At 49.0% G+C, this 16591-nt stretch overlaps 1 protein-coding gene across 4 annotated transcripts in view; it reads left to right on the plus strand.

Annotated features, from left to right (window-relative positions):
- The window catches only part of PTGIS (prostaglandin I2 synthase), a 65115-nt gene that overhangs the window by 42277 nt on the left and 6247 nt on the right, over positions 1-16591 (plus strand). For 2 of the 4 annotated variants that reach the window (XM_082362747.1, XM_082362748.1), the window contains exons 7-10: positions 1963-2131; positions 3120-3301; positions 6885-7036; positions 9522-9602. In XM_082362747.1, coding sequence (XP_082218873.1) covers positions 1963-2131; positions 3120-3301; positions 6885-7036; positions 9522-9602 — 584 coding nt within the window. Of the gene's footprint in view, positions 1-1962; positions 2132-3119; positions 3302-6884; positions 7037-9521; positions 12880-16591 lie in introns of those variants that run through there. The other 2 variants (XM_082362750.1, XM_082362749.1) reach the window with 2 other exon arrangements.

Below are 16591 nucleotides of genomic sequence, written 5' to 3' on the forward strand. Positions count from 1 at the left end.
GTGCTCAGCCTGTGGGGGTCACTAGTATTCCTTGTGGCCGCCCCAGGAGTGGGCACGTATTTATTCCCATTTTACCAAGAGGGAGGTTCTGAAACCCAGAGGGGAGTGGCTTGTCCAGAATCACAGGAAGTGGGCAGCTGGGATTTGAACCCAACTCTGCCTGGTCCTGGTCCTGGTCCTGGTCCTGGTCCTGGGCTGTGCCAGCCCACCTCCAAGGCTGCCTTGGAGGTCCCCAGCCCAAAGGAACATAGATGTTTATTTGACAAATACCACCGAGCCCCCCACAATATGCTGAGCAGTGGGGAGGGACTAGGGCGTGCTTAGTTTTCCTTTTCAGTAAAAGGTGTGATAAAGGTGCCTGCTTGATAGGAAGATTGAATGAGGGCACCTGGCACCTCTGAATTCATGGTAGCTAAAGAGAAAGAAAATCTGTTTCACCATCATTGATGCTTTGTGCATTTATTTTCTGCCTCTCCCCCCTCCCAGCTTCTGTCCCAGAGGAAACCTCAGTTGCCAGGTTCTTGAATCTCCTTCTAGAGATGGTCTGTGCTTCTTCATATATGTCCCTCTTTAAATGTACACACAAATGGTAGCACGATGAGGCCCCGTCCTGCATCTTGCTTCAGTGCGTCTTGGCTACTGTCCCATATCAGCACGCACAAAGTCAGCTCCTTTTTAGCAACTTCCGGTGTCATCATCCTATGGATGGATCATCATTTATCTCACTGATCTCCTGTTGAGGTTGCTTCCAATCTTTTGCAGTTACATCAGCACCGTGAGAAATATCCTTGTGCAAATGTCCTTTCGTCCATGTGCAATAGTGTCTGTAATAGAATTTCTGGGTAAACATGATATTTGATGACTCCTTAATATCCCATTATTAAGACTGGATAGGCTGGTCATTTATGGTAGACAAAAATCTTCCTCCAAATCGAGGTTAATTGGTATTCCAACCATATCTAGAGTTCATTTAAGGATACCCCATCATATCTTAGCCACATGCTGAATACTGGAGTATTAATATATTGAGCCAAGACTGAAGTCTTGGAGCAAGAAATTTTATCCATTTTCCTAATTATTTAACTATTGGGAAGTTTTACATAATTTTTGTTCAAGAAACTAATAGCTTTCACAGTCATCATTGATTATTGCTGCTTTGCTATATATGCACACAATACTCAAATATTTGAAAGCAAACATTCAGATTTTGTACCAGTTTCTTATTGTTGCATAACAACCAACCACGAAAACTCAGTGGCATACCTTGATGAGCGTTTATCTAACTCACCTGTCTGTGCGTCTGCTGGGAGTCAGCTGGTCTAGACCAGGCTCGGCTGGACAGCACAGCTCTGCTCCGTGTGTTTCTCATCTTCCTCTTGGGACCAGCCAGCTCGCCGGGCAAGTAGAAACCCACAAGGTCTCTTAAGGCCTAGACTTAGCACTGCTGGTCTGTCAATTCTGCCTCATTCTATTGGCCTAAGCAGGTCACATGGCTGAGCCCAAATCCAAGGGGCTGAGGAAATACACTCTGCCCCTTAAATGTGAGGAAGTGCAGAGTCACATGGTAAGAAGCATGCATGCAGGGAAGGTTGGGGAATTGGGGCTAAGGATGCATCCATCCTCAGATGTTAACAGTAATCTTAACTGATGTACTTTGTTCTTTTTACTGACATTTTCGCTGATTAGCTATGGAGGTTACCTGTGTGACCTCAGATCAATGATTTTGCTCAAGGTCAGGGATGCCAAGAGTGGCCTTGAAGCAGGCATTGGGCTAGGCCAAAGCCACAAAGCATATTTGGGCCATGTCCTGAGGCTGAAGATAGACGTGGGTCATCAGGAGTGGGAACCCAGGCCTCCCGACCCCAGTGCCTTGGCCCAGGCTGTGTCCATGGCACAGACCGGTCAGCTCTCACCCCAGCTTTGCCCTCTTGATGGTGTAACGGGGGCTCCTTCTCATTTCAGGGGAACATGGGTCCTGCTGCCTTCTGGCTTCTGCTCTTCCTCCTCAAGAACCCCGAGGCCCTGGCTTCTGTCCGTGGAGAGCTTGAGCCTATTCTCTCGCGAGTAGAGCAGCCCATTTCGCAGATGACCACCCTCCCACAGAAGGTTTTGGACAGCATGCCTGTGCTTGGTGAGACAGTCAGACCCTCCAAGACAGCCCCAAAGACCAGGGCATCATGGGCCCCCAAGCCCTCCCTCCCCGTCATGGGTTCCCAGCGTCCAGGGTCCATCAGTGTCCTCTGACCTAGGGTCCCGCTGGGCCTCCTATCTTCATAGACCTGGCATCTCCATGCCCTGGTCTCCACTACCCATGTTTCATGGTCTCAGTGGGAGATTTTTTGTTGCAAGTGGCAAAAAACTTAACTTAAATGCGCTGAAGCAGAAAAGAGATTTCATTTGGGGCAGGTACCTAAAAAGTCTAGAGGTACTGGCTTCAGGCACAAGTGGATCCAGGTGCTTTAACAATGCCATCAGGTCTTTGTCTCTCTCCATCCTCAGCCTCATTTTCCACTGGGTTGACTGCAGTCTCAGGCTGGCAAGATGGCTGCCAGTGGCTCCAGGCTGATGTGTTCCCGGCTCTGGGAGGGTGTGCTTCTCTGCAGCGTTCCTACCCAGAGCCCCAGGAATGTGTCTCTTTGGCTCTCTTTGGGTCGTGTGCCCATCTGGAGCCAATCATGGATGCTCTGATTAGCCAATCACAGCCCAATCCCAGGTGTTGGGACTGAAATCAACAGCCCAACCCCTGAGAGTGGGGGAGGGGATGGTCCCCAGAAGAAAGCAGGGAACTGTTTCCAGAAGGGGAATGTATGCTGGGCAGGCAGACACAACCAATATGGATGGCCCTGCTCTTTCCCTAGCCGCCTCCGGTATCTCCCTGGAAGACACCTTCCCTCACAGCTTCTTTTAGGGTCAGACCCAAACCTTCACGTCCAAAGTCTCTGAAGACTGCAGCAATCACATCTCATCACTTGGCCATTTTGGGTCTTGCTTTGTGATGGTGGGCAAGTCATGCACCCTCTCTGAGCCTTCCCACCTGCCTCTGTAAAATGAGAGGTGGGGGTGGCATTCGAGTGGGGAAGAGGACAGTGCTGACCCCCGCTTGTATCTGCCCTGTGCAGACAGCGTGCTGAGTGAGAGCCTCAGGCTCACCGCCGCACCCTTCATCACCCGCGAGGTCGTGGTGGACCTGGCCTTGCCCATGGCAGATGGGCGGGAATTCACCCTGCGATGTGGCGACCGCCTCCTCCTCTTCCCCTTCCTGAGTCCCCAGAAGGACCCGGAGATCTACACAGACCCAGAGGTAAAAGGCATACCAGTGACTGTGGGGGAAGATGAGTGGCTTCACGATCTGTCCTATCTGAGTGGCAGCCAGTTCTGCTCTTTGTTTGCTGTGGAACCTTGCCCAGATCACTTCATCTCTCTGTATCTCTGTTTCCTCGCCTGTGAAATGGACCTCAAAATAGCACCTGCCTCACAGGGTTGTCAGGAAGATTAAATGTGATCGTGTAAGAAAGATCTTCATAGCACCTGGCACACACTAAGCGCTTTGCAGGGGACAGCTGAGCCATTTTTCCTGTTTTCAGAGTGTTATAATGTCAGCTTCTCAGCACCTTTACCTCTCCCTGGAATTTGAGATGGAGCAAACTTTTACAATTTCTAACAGATTTGGATGTTTACTGTGTGCCAGGTTCTGTGCTGTGCATCCATGCATCCATCCATCCATGCATCCACCCACCCACCCACCCAACCATCCATCCATCCATCCATCCATCCGTGCATCCATCCATCCATCCATCCACCCACCCACCCAACCATCCATCCATCCATCCACCCACCCACCCAACCATCCATGCATCCATCCATCCATCCATCCATCCATCCATCCATCCATGCATCCATCCATCCATCCATCCGTGCATCCATCCATCCATCCATCCACCCACCCACCCAACCATCCATGCATCCATCCATCCATCCATCCACCCACCCACCCAACCATCCATGCATCCATCCATCCATCCATCCATCCATGCATCCATCCATCCATCCATCCATCCATCCATCCGTGGATCCATCCATGCATCCATCCATCCATCCATGCATCCAACCATGCATCCACCCACCCACCCAACCATCCATGCATCCATCCATCCATCCATCCATCCATCCATCCATCCATCCATCCGTGCATCCATCCATCCGTCCATCCATCCATCCATGCATCCATCCATCCATCCATCCATCCATCCATGCATGCATCCATCCATCCATCCATCCATCCATCCATCCATGCATCCATCCATCCATCCATCCATCCATGCATCCATCCATCCATCCATCCATCCATCCATGCATCCATCCATCCATCCATCCATCCATCCATGCATCCATCCATCCATCCATCCATCCATCCATCCACCCACCCACCCAACCATCCATGCATCCATGCATCCATCCATCCATGCATCCAACCATGCATCCATCCATCCATCCATCCATCCATCCACCCACCCACCCAACCATCCATGCATCCATCCATCCATCCATCCATGCATCCATCCATCCATCCATGCATCCATCCAACCATGCATCCACCCACCCACCCAACCATCCATGCATCCATCCATCCATCCATCCATGCATCCATGCATCCATCCATCCATCCATCCATCCGTGCATCCATCCATCCATCCATCCATCCATCCATGCATCCATCCATCCATCCATCCATCCATCCATGCATCCATGCATCCATCCATCCATCCATCCATGCATCCATCCATCCATCCATCCATGCATCCATCCATCCATCCATCCATCCATCCATCCACCCACCCACCCAACCATCCATGCATCCATCCATCCATCCATCCATCCATCCATGCATCCATCCATCCAACCATGCATCCACCCACCCACCCAACCATCCATGCATCCATCCATCCATGCATCCATGCATCCATCCATCCATCCGTGCATCCATCCATCCATCCATCCATCCATCCATGCATCCATCCATCCATCCATCCATCCATCCATGCATCCATCCATCCATCCATCCATGCATCCATGCATCCATCCATGCATCCATCCATCCATCCATCCATCCATCCATCCACCCACCCACTCAACCATCCATGCATCCATCCATCCATCCATCCATGCATCCATCCATCCATCCATCCATCCATGCATCCATCCATCCATCCATCCATCCATCCATCCATCCATGCATCCATCCATCCATCCATCCATCCATCCATCCATCCACCCACCCACCCAACCATCCATGCATCCATCCATCCATCCATCCATCCATCCATGCATCCAACCATGCATCCATCCATCCATCCATCCATCCATCCACCCACCCACCCAACCATCCATGCATCCATCCATCCATCCATCCATCCATCCATGCATCCATCCATCCATCCATGCATCCATCCAACCATGCATCCACCCACCCACCCAACCATCCATGCATCCATCCATCCATCCATCCATGCATCCATGCATCCATCCATCCATCCATCCATCCATCCATCCGTGCATCCATCCATCCATCCATCCATCCATCCATCCATGCATCCATGCATCCATCCATCCATCCATCCATCCATCCATCCATCCATCCATCCACCCACCCACCCAACCATCCATGCATCCATCCATCCATCCATCCATCCATCCATCCATGCATCCATCCATCCATCCATCCATGCATCCATCCATCCATCCATCCATCCATCCATCCATCCATCCATCCATGCATCCATCCATCCATCCATCCATCCATCCATCCATCCATGCATCCATCCACCCAACCATCCATGCATCCATGCATCCATCCATCCATCCATGCATCCAACCATGCATCCACCCACCCACCCAACCATCCATCCATCTATCCATGCATCCATCCATCCATCAACTCACTCTTCCACCTGTCTATCCACTGGTCCATTCACCTATCCTTCCACCCATCCTTCATTTAGCACCTACTCTGTACAACAAAGCCCTGTGCTCAGATACAATCTTCACATTACCACTCTACAATGTAACCAAAGGAAATTGGCATTCTCTTTTTTAAAAATAATTTTAATTTATTTTAAATTGAAAAGTAATATGTACTTATAAGATAGAAATATATATTTAAAAGTAAAAATTTGTCTTCATTCCCCTTCCTCTCCAGTTCCACAGGGTTCTTTAACAGTGGTTGGGAGTGTGTCCTTTAGATAATATTTATGCCTTTACAGACATACACACAGCACACTCACACACATATGAATAGGCAGGTGTGTGGTATAGGATCACACAATACATACTATTCCAACACTCTTTTTTCACTCAACAACCAGTCCTTTTATTTTTTTTTAAAGTAATTTATTTATTTGTTTTTATTTTTGGCTGTATTGGGTCTTCGTTGCGGTGCGTGGGCTTCTCATTGTCGTGGCTTCTCTTGTTGCAGAGCACGGGCTCTAGGCGTGAGAGCTTCAGTAGTTGTGGCTCGCGGGCTCTAGAGCGCAGGCTCAGTAGCTGTGGCACACGGGCTTAGTTGCTCCACGGCATGTGGGATCTTCCTGGAACAGGGCTCGAACCTGTGTTCCCTGCATTGGCAGGCAGATTCTTAACCACTGTGCCACCAGGGAAGCCCTCAACAACCAGTCTTAAAAGTTCTTTCCCTGTCAGCACACACAGACCAAGCTCAACCTTATAAATAGCTGCCATAATTTTTAACCAGTCCCCTATCAGTTGAGCTTTACATTATTTCCAGTTTTTCTCTCTGATAAACAAGACTGGGATGAACATCCTCATACATTTTTCTTGGTGCATGCCTATTTTGGGGGTGGCATCAGAAAGGGACCTTCTTCCTATTTCAGGTATTTAAATACAACCGATTCCTGAACCCTGATGGATCAGAGAAGAAAGACTTTTACAAGGATGGGAAGCGACTGAAGAATTACAGCATGCCTTGGGGAGCAGGGCACAACCAGTGCCTGGGGAGGGGTTACGCCATCAGCAGCATCAAACAGTGAGTACCGGGCATGGGGAGCTGAGTGCCTCATAAATTCTCTTCCCTGGGCCCCAAGAGCCTCGGCCCTCGGATCACAAACAGATTGGACCAGGGGTTATGACATCCGCCTGTCCTTCTGTCCAGCTGGGTAACCTTCTGTGCCTCTGTTTCCTCAACTGTAAAATAGGAGTACTGATCGTACTACATCCCAGGGGTGTCGTGACAAATGAATTGGACCTTTCTAGGTACTTGAGCCACTGCCTGGCTCATTGTAGGTATTTAATAAAAGTTATTATTGTGATTACTAATATTATTAATGTTTAGGCAGTATGCTAGTGAATGGGCACATTACATTAAGCTTTTGGCCTCAGCTTTCTCAACAGTAAAATGGAGATAATAATACAGTTGGTTCTGCTCTAACGCTTCATGTGCATTCCTAAAAATCCCTGCACCATGGGAAATCACAAAGTAAAAGCCACAGGATTGTGGGGGAAATAGGGCTGGGGCCCGACCCTCAATAACTTCATCACTGACACACACACAAAAACATAGGCACCTAGGAAAATACAGTAGCATAGGTTTACACATGTTAAATGGAATAAATAGAAATACCTAAGTGCTACAATAAATATGGCGCTTTACTTTGAAAATGACCTGATGTTTGCCATGCAAGTGGGCATTGGATGGAGCTGTGAGTTACGATGAAGCCTGGGAGGAAGGTTATCTGAGGTCGGACGCCTGATGGGAATGGTGTGGGTCACCACCCACTGGTGTGTGCGTGTGTGCGTTTTGTGAATTCCTGCTCAGCTTGGATCAGCTGGGTGCAGTTTTTCATTCTCCCAGTGTTTCTTGCAGATGAAATGACCACAAGCACATGTGAAATTTGTGTTACACTTCATTTGTGCCCTAATAGATCAGTCCCACTGGAACAAATTCACATGTTCAAAACAAGTGTTACAGCAGAACCGACTGAAGTTCCCACTCCATAAAGTTTTTGGACAGATAAAAAGAGATGATACGAAATGCTTAGCACAGTGTCTGGAACATAGTGTTCAGTAATTGAGCTGATTTATTATTATTTTTATCTCACTTAATTGTCATGATACCTGCCAGGTGGTCAGTCTGTCACTGACTCCAGAGGTCAAATCATTCCTCACGGTCAGGCACCTGGTGAGTGGAGGTGCCAGGATCCAAATCCAGGTGTGGGTACAGACACCTTCCACCCCCCCACCCCACCCATATAAACTCATCCTCTACCATCCTGCAGCTTCAGAGCTGGAATGGATACATCCCACCTTGTTGACCTTCTTTGACCAGATGGGGAAACCGAGGCCCAGAGTGGGAAGAATCACACGCCCTTTAGAGGCAGAGCCCAGGGACTTCCCTGGTGGTCCAGTGGTTAAGACTCTGTGCTTCCACTGCAGGGGGACATGGGTTCGATCCCTGGTAGGGGAACTAAGACCCCATGGCCAAAAAACAAAAGGCAGAGCCCAGGTGTGCGCCCAGCTCTCCTGCCCAGAACGTTGAAATTGCTCTGTCCTCATCTTCCCTGTTCTTCACTCGTTCGATAAGATTAAAGAATCCCTGCCATGCATTCTGTCCGGCACTGGGCACCTGGGTCGCGGTGGGAGCGGATGGTAGGGTGCAGAGTAGTAGAGGGTCCAGCCTGACCTTTATTAACACAGATGGTGGTAAGATGAGGCAGGTGGAACCAGTTCACATCGGGTGGGGCTGCCACCACATTTAGGGGCCCACTGATTACATCATCACGTGGTTTGTGTACTTATTAGGACAGCTTTCCAGAAGATGGCAGTAAAGAGTGCCTACCTGCTCTTGCACAGTTGGTATATTCTAACAGTTTTCCCCAGACGGCAGTAAGGTATCTGGAGGGAGGGGTGCCTACTTCTGATCTCACGAAGGCAGCTACGGCTCAGCAGCAGCCCTGACGAGGCAGACAGTTCCAGGAGTTTGGTGGGGGTCTGGGATGAGTATGGTGGGAAGAATCAGGAAGGGTCACTCTCCGTGTTAATCAGAAGCTAGGCTGTGCTCTGCTGTGTCAAACGACCTCCAAGTCTCAGTGGCTCGTATAACAAAGGTTTAGTTCCCACTCACACAACGTCGGCTGTGGGTTTGGAGGGCTCTTCCCCTCCGTGCAGGGACTCAGGGGCCGGGATCTTCCCATCTTCCCACTCCATCATCTCAGCATGGAACCCACACAGCTGCCAGGCAGCAGAGAAAGCTGGAGAGTCAGGCACTGGCTCGGAAATGCTTTGGTGTGGAATTGCCCCACGTCCCTCCTGCCCACAGGCCGTCAGCCAGGACTCGGGAGCTCCTGGACTGGTGAGCAGCAAACGCCTGTGCTTCTGCTCTCTCGCCCTCCTTTCCCACTTTAACCAAAGTGAGAGCTGGGGTGAGACCCAGGAGGACGCCATTGCTTTCCTGCCTGACTCCAAACAGGCATCCCACTCTCCCCCTTCACGCCTTCAACACTGTCTCTCTGCAGATTCGTGTTCCTTGTGCTGGCGCGCTTTGACCTGGAGCTGATCAGCCCGGACGTGGAGATGCCCGAGTTTGACCTCAGCAGGTACGGCTTCGGGCTGATGCAGCCAGAACATGACGTGCCTGTCCGTTACCGCATCCGGCCTTGAGCTCCGGGGCAGATGGGACTCCACGTACCCAGCCTGCCCCTAGTCGCCCAATGTTCTGTGCCTGCCTTCGGCCTGGGTGCAGAGCTTTGAACACCCAATGGTGCCAAACATTATCCCTTCCCTACTATTTTTCCTAGAAGGCTGTGTCTGGGGGAGGGGAAAGAAGGGGAGCGAAGAAAAGACACCAAAAGCTCTGCGGATTATCTGCTGCAAAGGCTAAGCTCCAAAATGAGGCTCTTCCCGCTCCCAGCTCCTCTTGCTCCTCTAAATATCCACTCAAGCTCGGGCAGACGGGGCACAGCTAGGAGACCCCGCTGCTCTGCCCCCAACCCCCATGGGCTGCCGTCCAAGGCCCTGCCAATGGTGTGGTCCAGACCCTAACCAGTCAAAGCAGATGCTGGCCATTAAAAGGCCATTTGGGGCCTAGCAGTGCGTCTGTTGAAATAAACTCTGTCCCCAAATTTTTATTACACTACCTAAAGCCAAAGAGTCTCTTAGAATATCTGCTTTCCTAGGCGCCCCACTTGCTAGACACTTCCCCCATCTCTCCGTTCACACCGATCCTTGGGAGAACGCTGGAGGGTTTCCCGATGCTGGTGCATCCACGGTGTGGAGTGGGAGCAGCCTCCAGATGATGGGCTCCAGGGAGCAGGCTTCTCTGCGTTAGAGTTATGCGCTCCAGATGGGGTGGGTTTTCCCAGCGCTGGGACTCACGCAGGGAGTTAGCAAGATGCAGCCCCGACTGGATGGCCCCAGTGAAAGGAAGCGGCCAGGGCTCCTGGGACTGGTCAAGCCAAAGAACAGGAGGTGTTGGTTTCCTGCATTCTAGCATAGAAGCTCCGGCTGTGGGCACTGTCCAGATTGCAGGCCTGTTTTGTTTGTCCTACATTTATAAAAAAAAATACGTTAGTGTTATCTTGTCATCTTTGGGAAAGTTGCTTCAGAATGTCCAGCTTCTCTTGAAAACTTGAAAGATCTGTCCACACTGGGCCCATATTCCCAAGGGCAGCCGCTGGCCAGATCTGAGTAGCAGCCGCCTCCCCGATCCGGGGCCTGTGTGCTCTGGTTCACCAGGATTCCTACTTGGTCTGCTTTTCTGTTCACAGCACCTCCTGTCCCCCGAAGGCACCCAAGTTTGAGAGCCCTGTTCCTACTCTTAGAGGTGATACTGTAGGAGGTGGTGGGTACCCGCTGATTGGTTCTCAGACCAATGGTCCATCCTATCCTGAGGGCACCACCCTTTGATCAAACAGATCAGTGATGAAAACTTGCCTTTGCATCAGCTTTAGGAAAAAAAAAAAAAGATCAAAAAGAAAAATTGCCTGGAAACTTTTATTATGATGATAAGTATTATTATTAATATTAGGTCCTGTTTATTGAGGACCCTCTAAATGCCTGTGACAGGAACAGTAGATATAGTATTTCTACTTTTCACGGCATCTCTGCAAAGAGAGGATGGTTATGCCCTCTTTATAGTTGAGGAAATGGGCTCAGAGAGGTGAAGTGACTTACCCAGAGTCACACAGCTTGTAAGCTGATAGAATTTTGCAAACAGACTTACTGTCCCAGTAGCAAATGCTAGATGAGCGGCTCTGTGCTCTTTGGGCTCAGTGGGGTGGTGGAGCGGCACTTCTGTTTGGCATCAGAGAGCTGAGAGAGCCAGAGACACCCATGGGTGGATGCATCTCATGAGATGTAGACACGCATACACACACATAGCTAGGTCCCTGTAGCTTTAGCTGGAGCAAGAAGAGAGGACCTGAGATCTCTGAATGTTCCAGGGGCCAGTCTCTTCTCAGAGCGGCACCGGGGCTTGGGGGCTTCCCTGGCCCTCAGCCTCCAGGCGGCCCCAGGATTCCCAGACAGGCACTGTGATTGGCAGGAGGCGGGATATCCCCAGGGAAACCCATCTTCACGCCTGGGTGACCCCCACTGCCTCCTGCTTCTTAACTCTGCAGGAAATCAGGGCTGGCAGCCTCCTGTGGGAGGACAGAGCCGGTTTCCATGGCAACCCTCAGCTGCCTCATCCTTCCTGGCTTGGAAGGGAAGGAAGGAGGCCGGCAGAAATAGCTCCAGGAAGATCTCTTGTACGTGGCTGCTACCCTGATGTGCTGGGGAAAAGCCCTTCTGATTTCCCCCTTCCAAATCAGGGCTGCTTTTTCACTGAGACTAGATTCTCACCTGTGTTCAAAAAAGGGCCTATTCCCTTTAAAGGTGACACCTCCTTGGAGCCACAATCATTAGGAAGAGATGATTCTCCCACCAGGCAGCTCCAGGTGGTATCAGAGATATTGAAGTACAGCTTGGGAGACAATGCTTTAAACCCACCTTTGTTTCAATCTTTATTATTTTTTCTTTCTTCTTTGAAAAAAATATAAGCTATAGAGAAAAGAGGGAGAGATGAGTGGGTTAGCTCCTTGCTACAGGTTATTTAGGAAGGTACCCAGATGTCATTGTATTTCTTCATACCTTGCTTTAGAATCACAAAATTGCAGGACCTATGTCAGAAATACTCTTAGGTTGACCTAATGGAGTGTTTCTTTGCCATCATCGTGATTATTATTTTTTGCTATATTTTGTATTGTTATTTACCAGATATTTTCCTTTAAACAGTCTCATTTTTTAAACTTAACTTTGTTTAAAAAGGGGACTTTTTTTCCTCTGCCGGTAAAAACATGTATCGCTTGCTGCCAGAAATAGAAAGTGACTGAAAAAGAAATCTGCTGGGGAGGGGTCCTCTGTGCTGGTGTCACCAAGGCTTGGAGCCTGAGCTCTGTTACAAAATGAAACAAACACATGCTTGAGTGGCGTTAAGGCCACGCCAGCACCACCCTGAGACTCTGTCCATGACAGTCACGGGGTGGGCGGGGGGAAGGGAGAGAAAGAGGAGTAAGTTGCCCACCACACGGGCGTGCATTACGCCTGGTGCGAGGGCTGCCCAGGGTCATCTCCTGCCACCGGTGGGTCCCGCCCACAGTGAGCTGGGGACATCCCACCTGCCCATTCTCCAGATGGAAAAACAAGCTTGGAGAGTTGAATCGTCTGGCTCAACGTCACTGATTTGGATGTTTGTTGTTGTTGTTTCTTAAAGATGGTGTTCCGTGAGTAGCAGTGATTATTCCGCCTTGCTGTTTTAATAAAGAATTCTATTTTTATATAATATCGTCAAGTCGAAATATGCTGAAATATATTAAATCACCCTTGTTTGTGGAACTACCTCTGAGTGTGATTCAGATTGAGAGTCGGCTGTGTCCAGAATAGCGAGGTTAGCGCCTGGGAAGGGAGCACAGAGTCCCTATGTGCCCGGCTCTGGGACAGGGCCTTTCATGGACAGAATCAAGTCACACCACCAGCCACCCTCCAGACCATATATTATTATCTCCATTTTTACAAAGGAGGAAACTGAGGGTCAGAAAGTGAAGTGGCTGGCCTAGGATCTCGTGGTTAATAAGTAGTAGACACGGGATTCAAATGCAGGCCTCCCTGCTTCCTGAGACCGTGTTCAGGATCTTCCTATCAACAATCCTCCTGATGGCAGAGGAGGGACCGGGTGCCCTTAGCGGATCTTGGGGAAGAGGCTCACAACCCAAAGTAAGGCAAGCAGAAAAAGTGTCTTACAAGTTCACTAAATGTTACCTATCCTTCATGCAGATATATGCATTTATTTTAATATTAAAAAGAAGAAATTTTTTTTTTTTTTTTTTTTTTTTGGCCACACCGCACAGCATGCAGGATCTTAGTTCCCCGACCAGGGATCGAACCCAAACCCCCGGCAGTGGAAGCTCAGAGTCCTAACCACTGGACCGCCAGGGAATTCCTGGGAAGAAATGAATTATATTAGCTTTGGGAAAAATTGAAAAGGGAAAATCGTTTTTTTCTCTCACATCTTTGAGTAAAAATAATGTCCTGGTACTTCCCTGGTGGTCCAGTGGTTAAGACTCTGTGCTTCCACTGCAGTGGGCACAGGTTCCATCCCTGGTCAGGGAACTAAGATCCCGCATGCCGCTCAGCTCAGCCAAAAAAAAAAAAAAAAATAGTGTCCAGAGGCAAATGTCCTTCATCTGTGGGGGGCCATGGAGGCACAAAGTAACACGGCAACATTTTATACGTTAAAATGTTTACATTCAACACAGCAGACATTTCTTTCTCTCTCATGCAGATGTAGGAGATCAGAGGTGGTGTGGCATCTCCACAGTCACCAGGCCTCTTCCTTTTGGTCCTTCCAGCATCTGTAACCAGTGCTTTCCACCTCAGGGACCAGTATGGCTGCTTGAGCTCCAGCCATTTTGTCCACATTCCAGCCAGCAGGAAGGGGAGAGAAGGAAAGAGGAGAAAAACTTGTTTCTATCCCATTGGTCACAATTTAGTCACATGATACTCCTTACTGCATAGGAGGCTGGGAAATGTAGTCTTTCTCTCCAGGAGGCCAATATGTGCCTGCAGAAGGGCACTGCACCCCAGCTTGACAAGTGCTGCATTATGCTCTCCTGTTTACCAGTCATGGTCGGAGCCACATGCAGGGCCAAAGGGACAACACTTGGCTTCTCTGAGCCATTGACTTTCTATCAGAGGTCTGCAGCTCCAGGACTTGGACTTTTCTTTGCTTAAAACCCGCCAATGCTCTTGCTATAAAATCCAAAAACCTCCAGACAACCCCCACCTACACGCTTTTTCTCTCCTCCTCTGTTTTTCTTTCCTACTCCTTTTCAGCCCATTCTTGCCCTCATACACTCTGCCCTGGCCACACCTGCCGTCTTCCGTCTCCTTCAACCCTCCCACCTGCCCCAGGGCCTTTGCACCTGCTCTCCCTTCTGTGTTTATGGTTTGGTGATCACTCTGACTTAAGACTCATCAGCATCATCACTCTCGCAGGAAGTTCTTGAGCTGAAATCGCTGCCTCTCCTCCCCATTATTCTTATTCTCACACTTTTACTTATTTCCTTCACATTGAGTATCAATATTAGATTATTTTTAAATGTCTCCGGTTATGTCTCCCATTTAAATGGGAGCTCCAGGAGAGCAGATTGGTTTCACCACTGTTGGATTCCCAACATGCAACCTAAGCTTGGCACCTAATAGGTGCTTGGGAAATATGTGCTAATAAGTGAATGAATGGCCTTTTTCTCATCTTGGGAGAGTTTGTCATTTATCCTGGACAACGAGGAGTCATAAAGCATTATAAGCAGGGGAGTGATGTGGTCAGACTTGTGCCTTTAAAGGTCAACCCTGGTCGCAGCAGGGACGTTGGAGTCAAGGAAGTATAAAATGAGGGAAGGGAGATGAGAGAGGAGGCAGATGAGGTCAGGACAGAGTGGACAAGGGCGATGGAAAGGAAGTAGGAGAGTGATCAGTCTCCAAAGGGCAGGAGAGCTGGATTTAATGATATCTTAGGAGAATCGGTTAATTAGCTCTTGATCTCTGTGGCTTTTTCCTCCTTTTGCTGACTCACTCCTTTTCTACTGCATCTTGGAGTTCCCAGGCTTTTCTGTGGGGAAGAGGTATTAGTTTACCTCTAATTGCTCTGCTGGAAGCCCATGCCTCAGTCCATCTTCACCCTGTATTTCATCATTGTTTGACCACAGACCCTGGAAGCCAGTGGCTTTGGCAAAGTCCAGGCCATGAAGGGGCTCAATGGACTACGTGCAGGTTTACCTATCTCCCTCTGTGGGGACCCTCTGGTTGTGTCCACATTTCCTCCCAGGGAGGGAGCTCAAGAGACCATGCCACAGCTTAGCACAGAGCATTATGTGTAGTAAACACTCCAAAATGTTAGGTGGTAGATGGGTGGGGATGGCTGAGAAAGTGGGTAGGGTGGCTGGGTGGGTGGGTGAGTGGTGGGTAGATGCATGAATATTTGGGCTGGATGAATGATTGGGTGGTGGGATGAATGAGTAGGTAGATGCACGGGTGGGTAGATAGTAGGTGGATGAGTGACTAGGTGGGTAAGTGATTGGGCATATGGATGGATGGATGGATTGATCGATCGATGGATGGATAGATGGACAAGTGAATGGGTAGATAGACAGGTGGATGGAAAGACAGATGGTATATGGATGGGTAGATGGCTGGATAATGATAGATGGGTGAATGAGTGGGTAGAAAGATGGATAGTGGATAGAATATGTGAATGAATGGAAAGAAAGATGGATGAGTGAATAAGTGAGTGCATGGATTGATGGGTGAGTGGGTAGATAAATGCATGGGTGTATAGTTGGATAGTTTGGTGGCTAAGTATATGGATGGATGAATGGGTGGTTGGGTTGATGGGTAGGTGGTGAGCAAAAGATGAAAAGAAAAATGGAAAAATGTTTGGGTTGGTCAGAAAATCAAGCTCACCCACTTTCCAGGAACCTGGGCCAGGAATCCCAGGGCTTGATAAAGGTAATCAGACTAGATTGAAAAAGTCCTAGAATCAGACATCTGGTCACTCAAAGATCATCCAACAGCTAATGGGCACAGTGCCTGGCATATAGTAACTGCTTAATCAATGTTAGCTGCTGTTATTGTGGTTGTTAGGATAGTTACTGAAGTTATATTAACGTGTACTGGTGCTAAGCACTTCACATGCCTTATCTCATTAGTCCCACCAGCAACCCTGGGAGGTAGAGTCTATCATTAACCCCATTTTACTCATGATTATGATTGTTATTATTGGATTTTATTATTATTATTGGGGCAAAAGAGAAACGGGCAAAAAGACTGTAGTCCAAGCTGCTAGAAAAATCCCTGGGGCTACTGGAACTGTATCTGGGCAAGGCCACAGCATAGAGCAGTTGTCCTGAGATGTCAATTATATCCCTTGAGCCTTTGGGTACCCTCATAACCGAAAACAATTATTCCTTCCCAAGGGTCTGTGGGCAGAGGGGAGAGGGGATTAATTAGTTTTGCTTAGTGCCCAGAAGTGCTGAGAAACCTGAGTAGGATA

This window comes from Balaenoptera borealis, assembly GCF_965194805.1.
Source record: "Balaenoptera borealis genome assembly, chromosome: 16".
In the NCBI taxonomy this organism is placed as follows: Eukaryota; Metazoa; Chordata; class Mammalia; order Artiodactyla; family Balaenopteridae; genus Balaenoptera; species Balaenoptera borealis.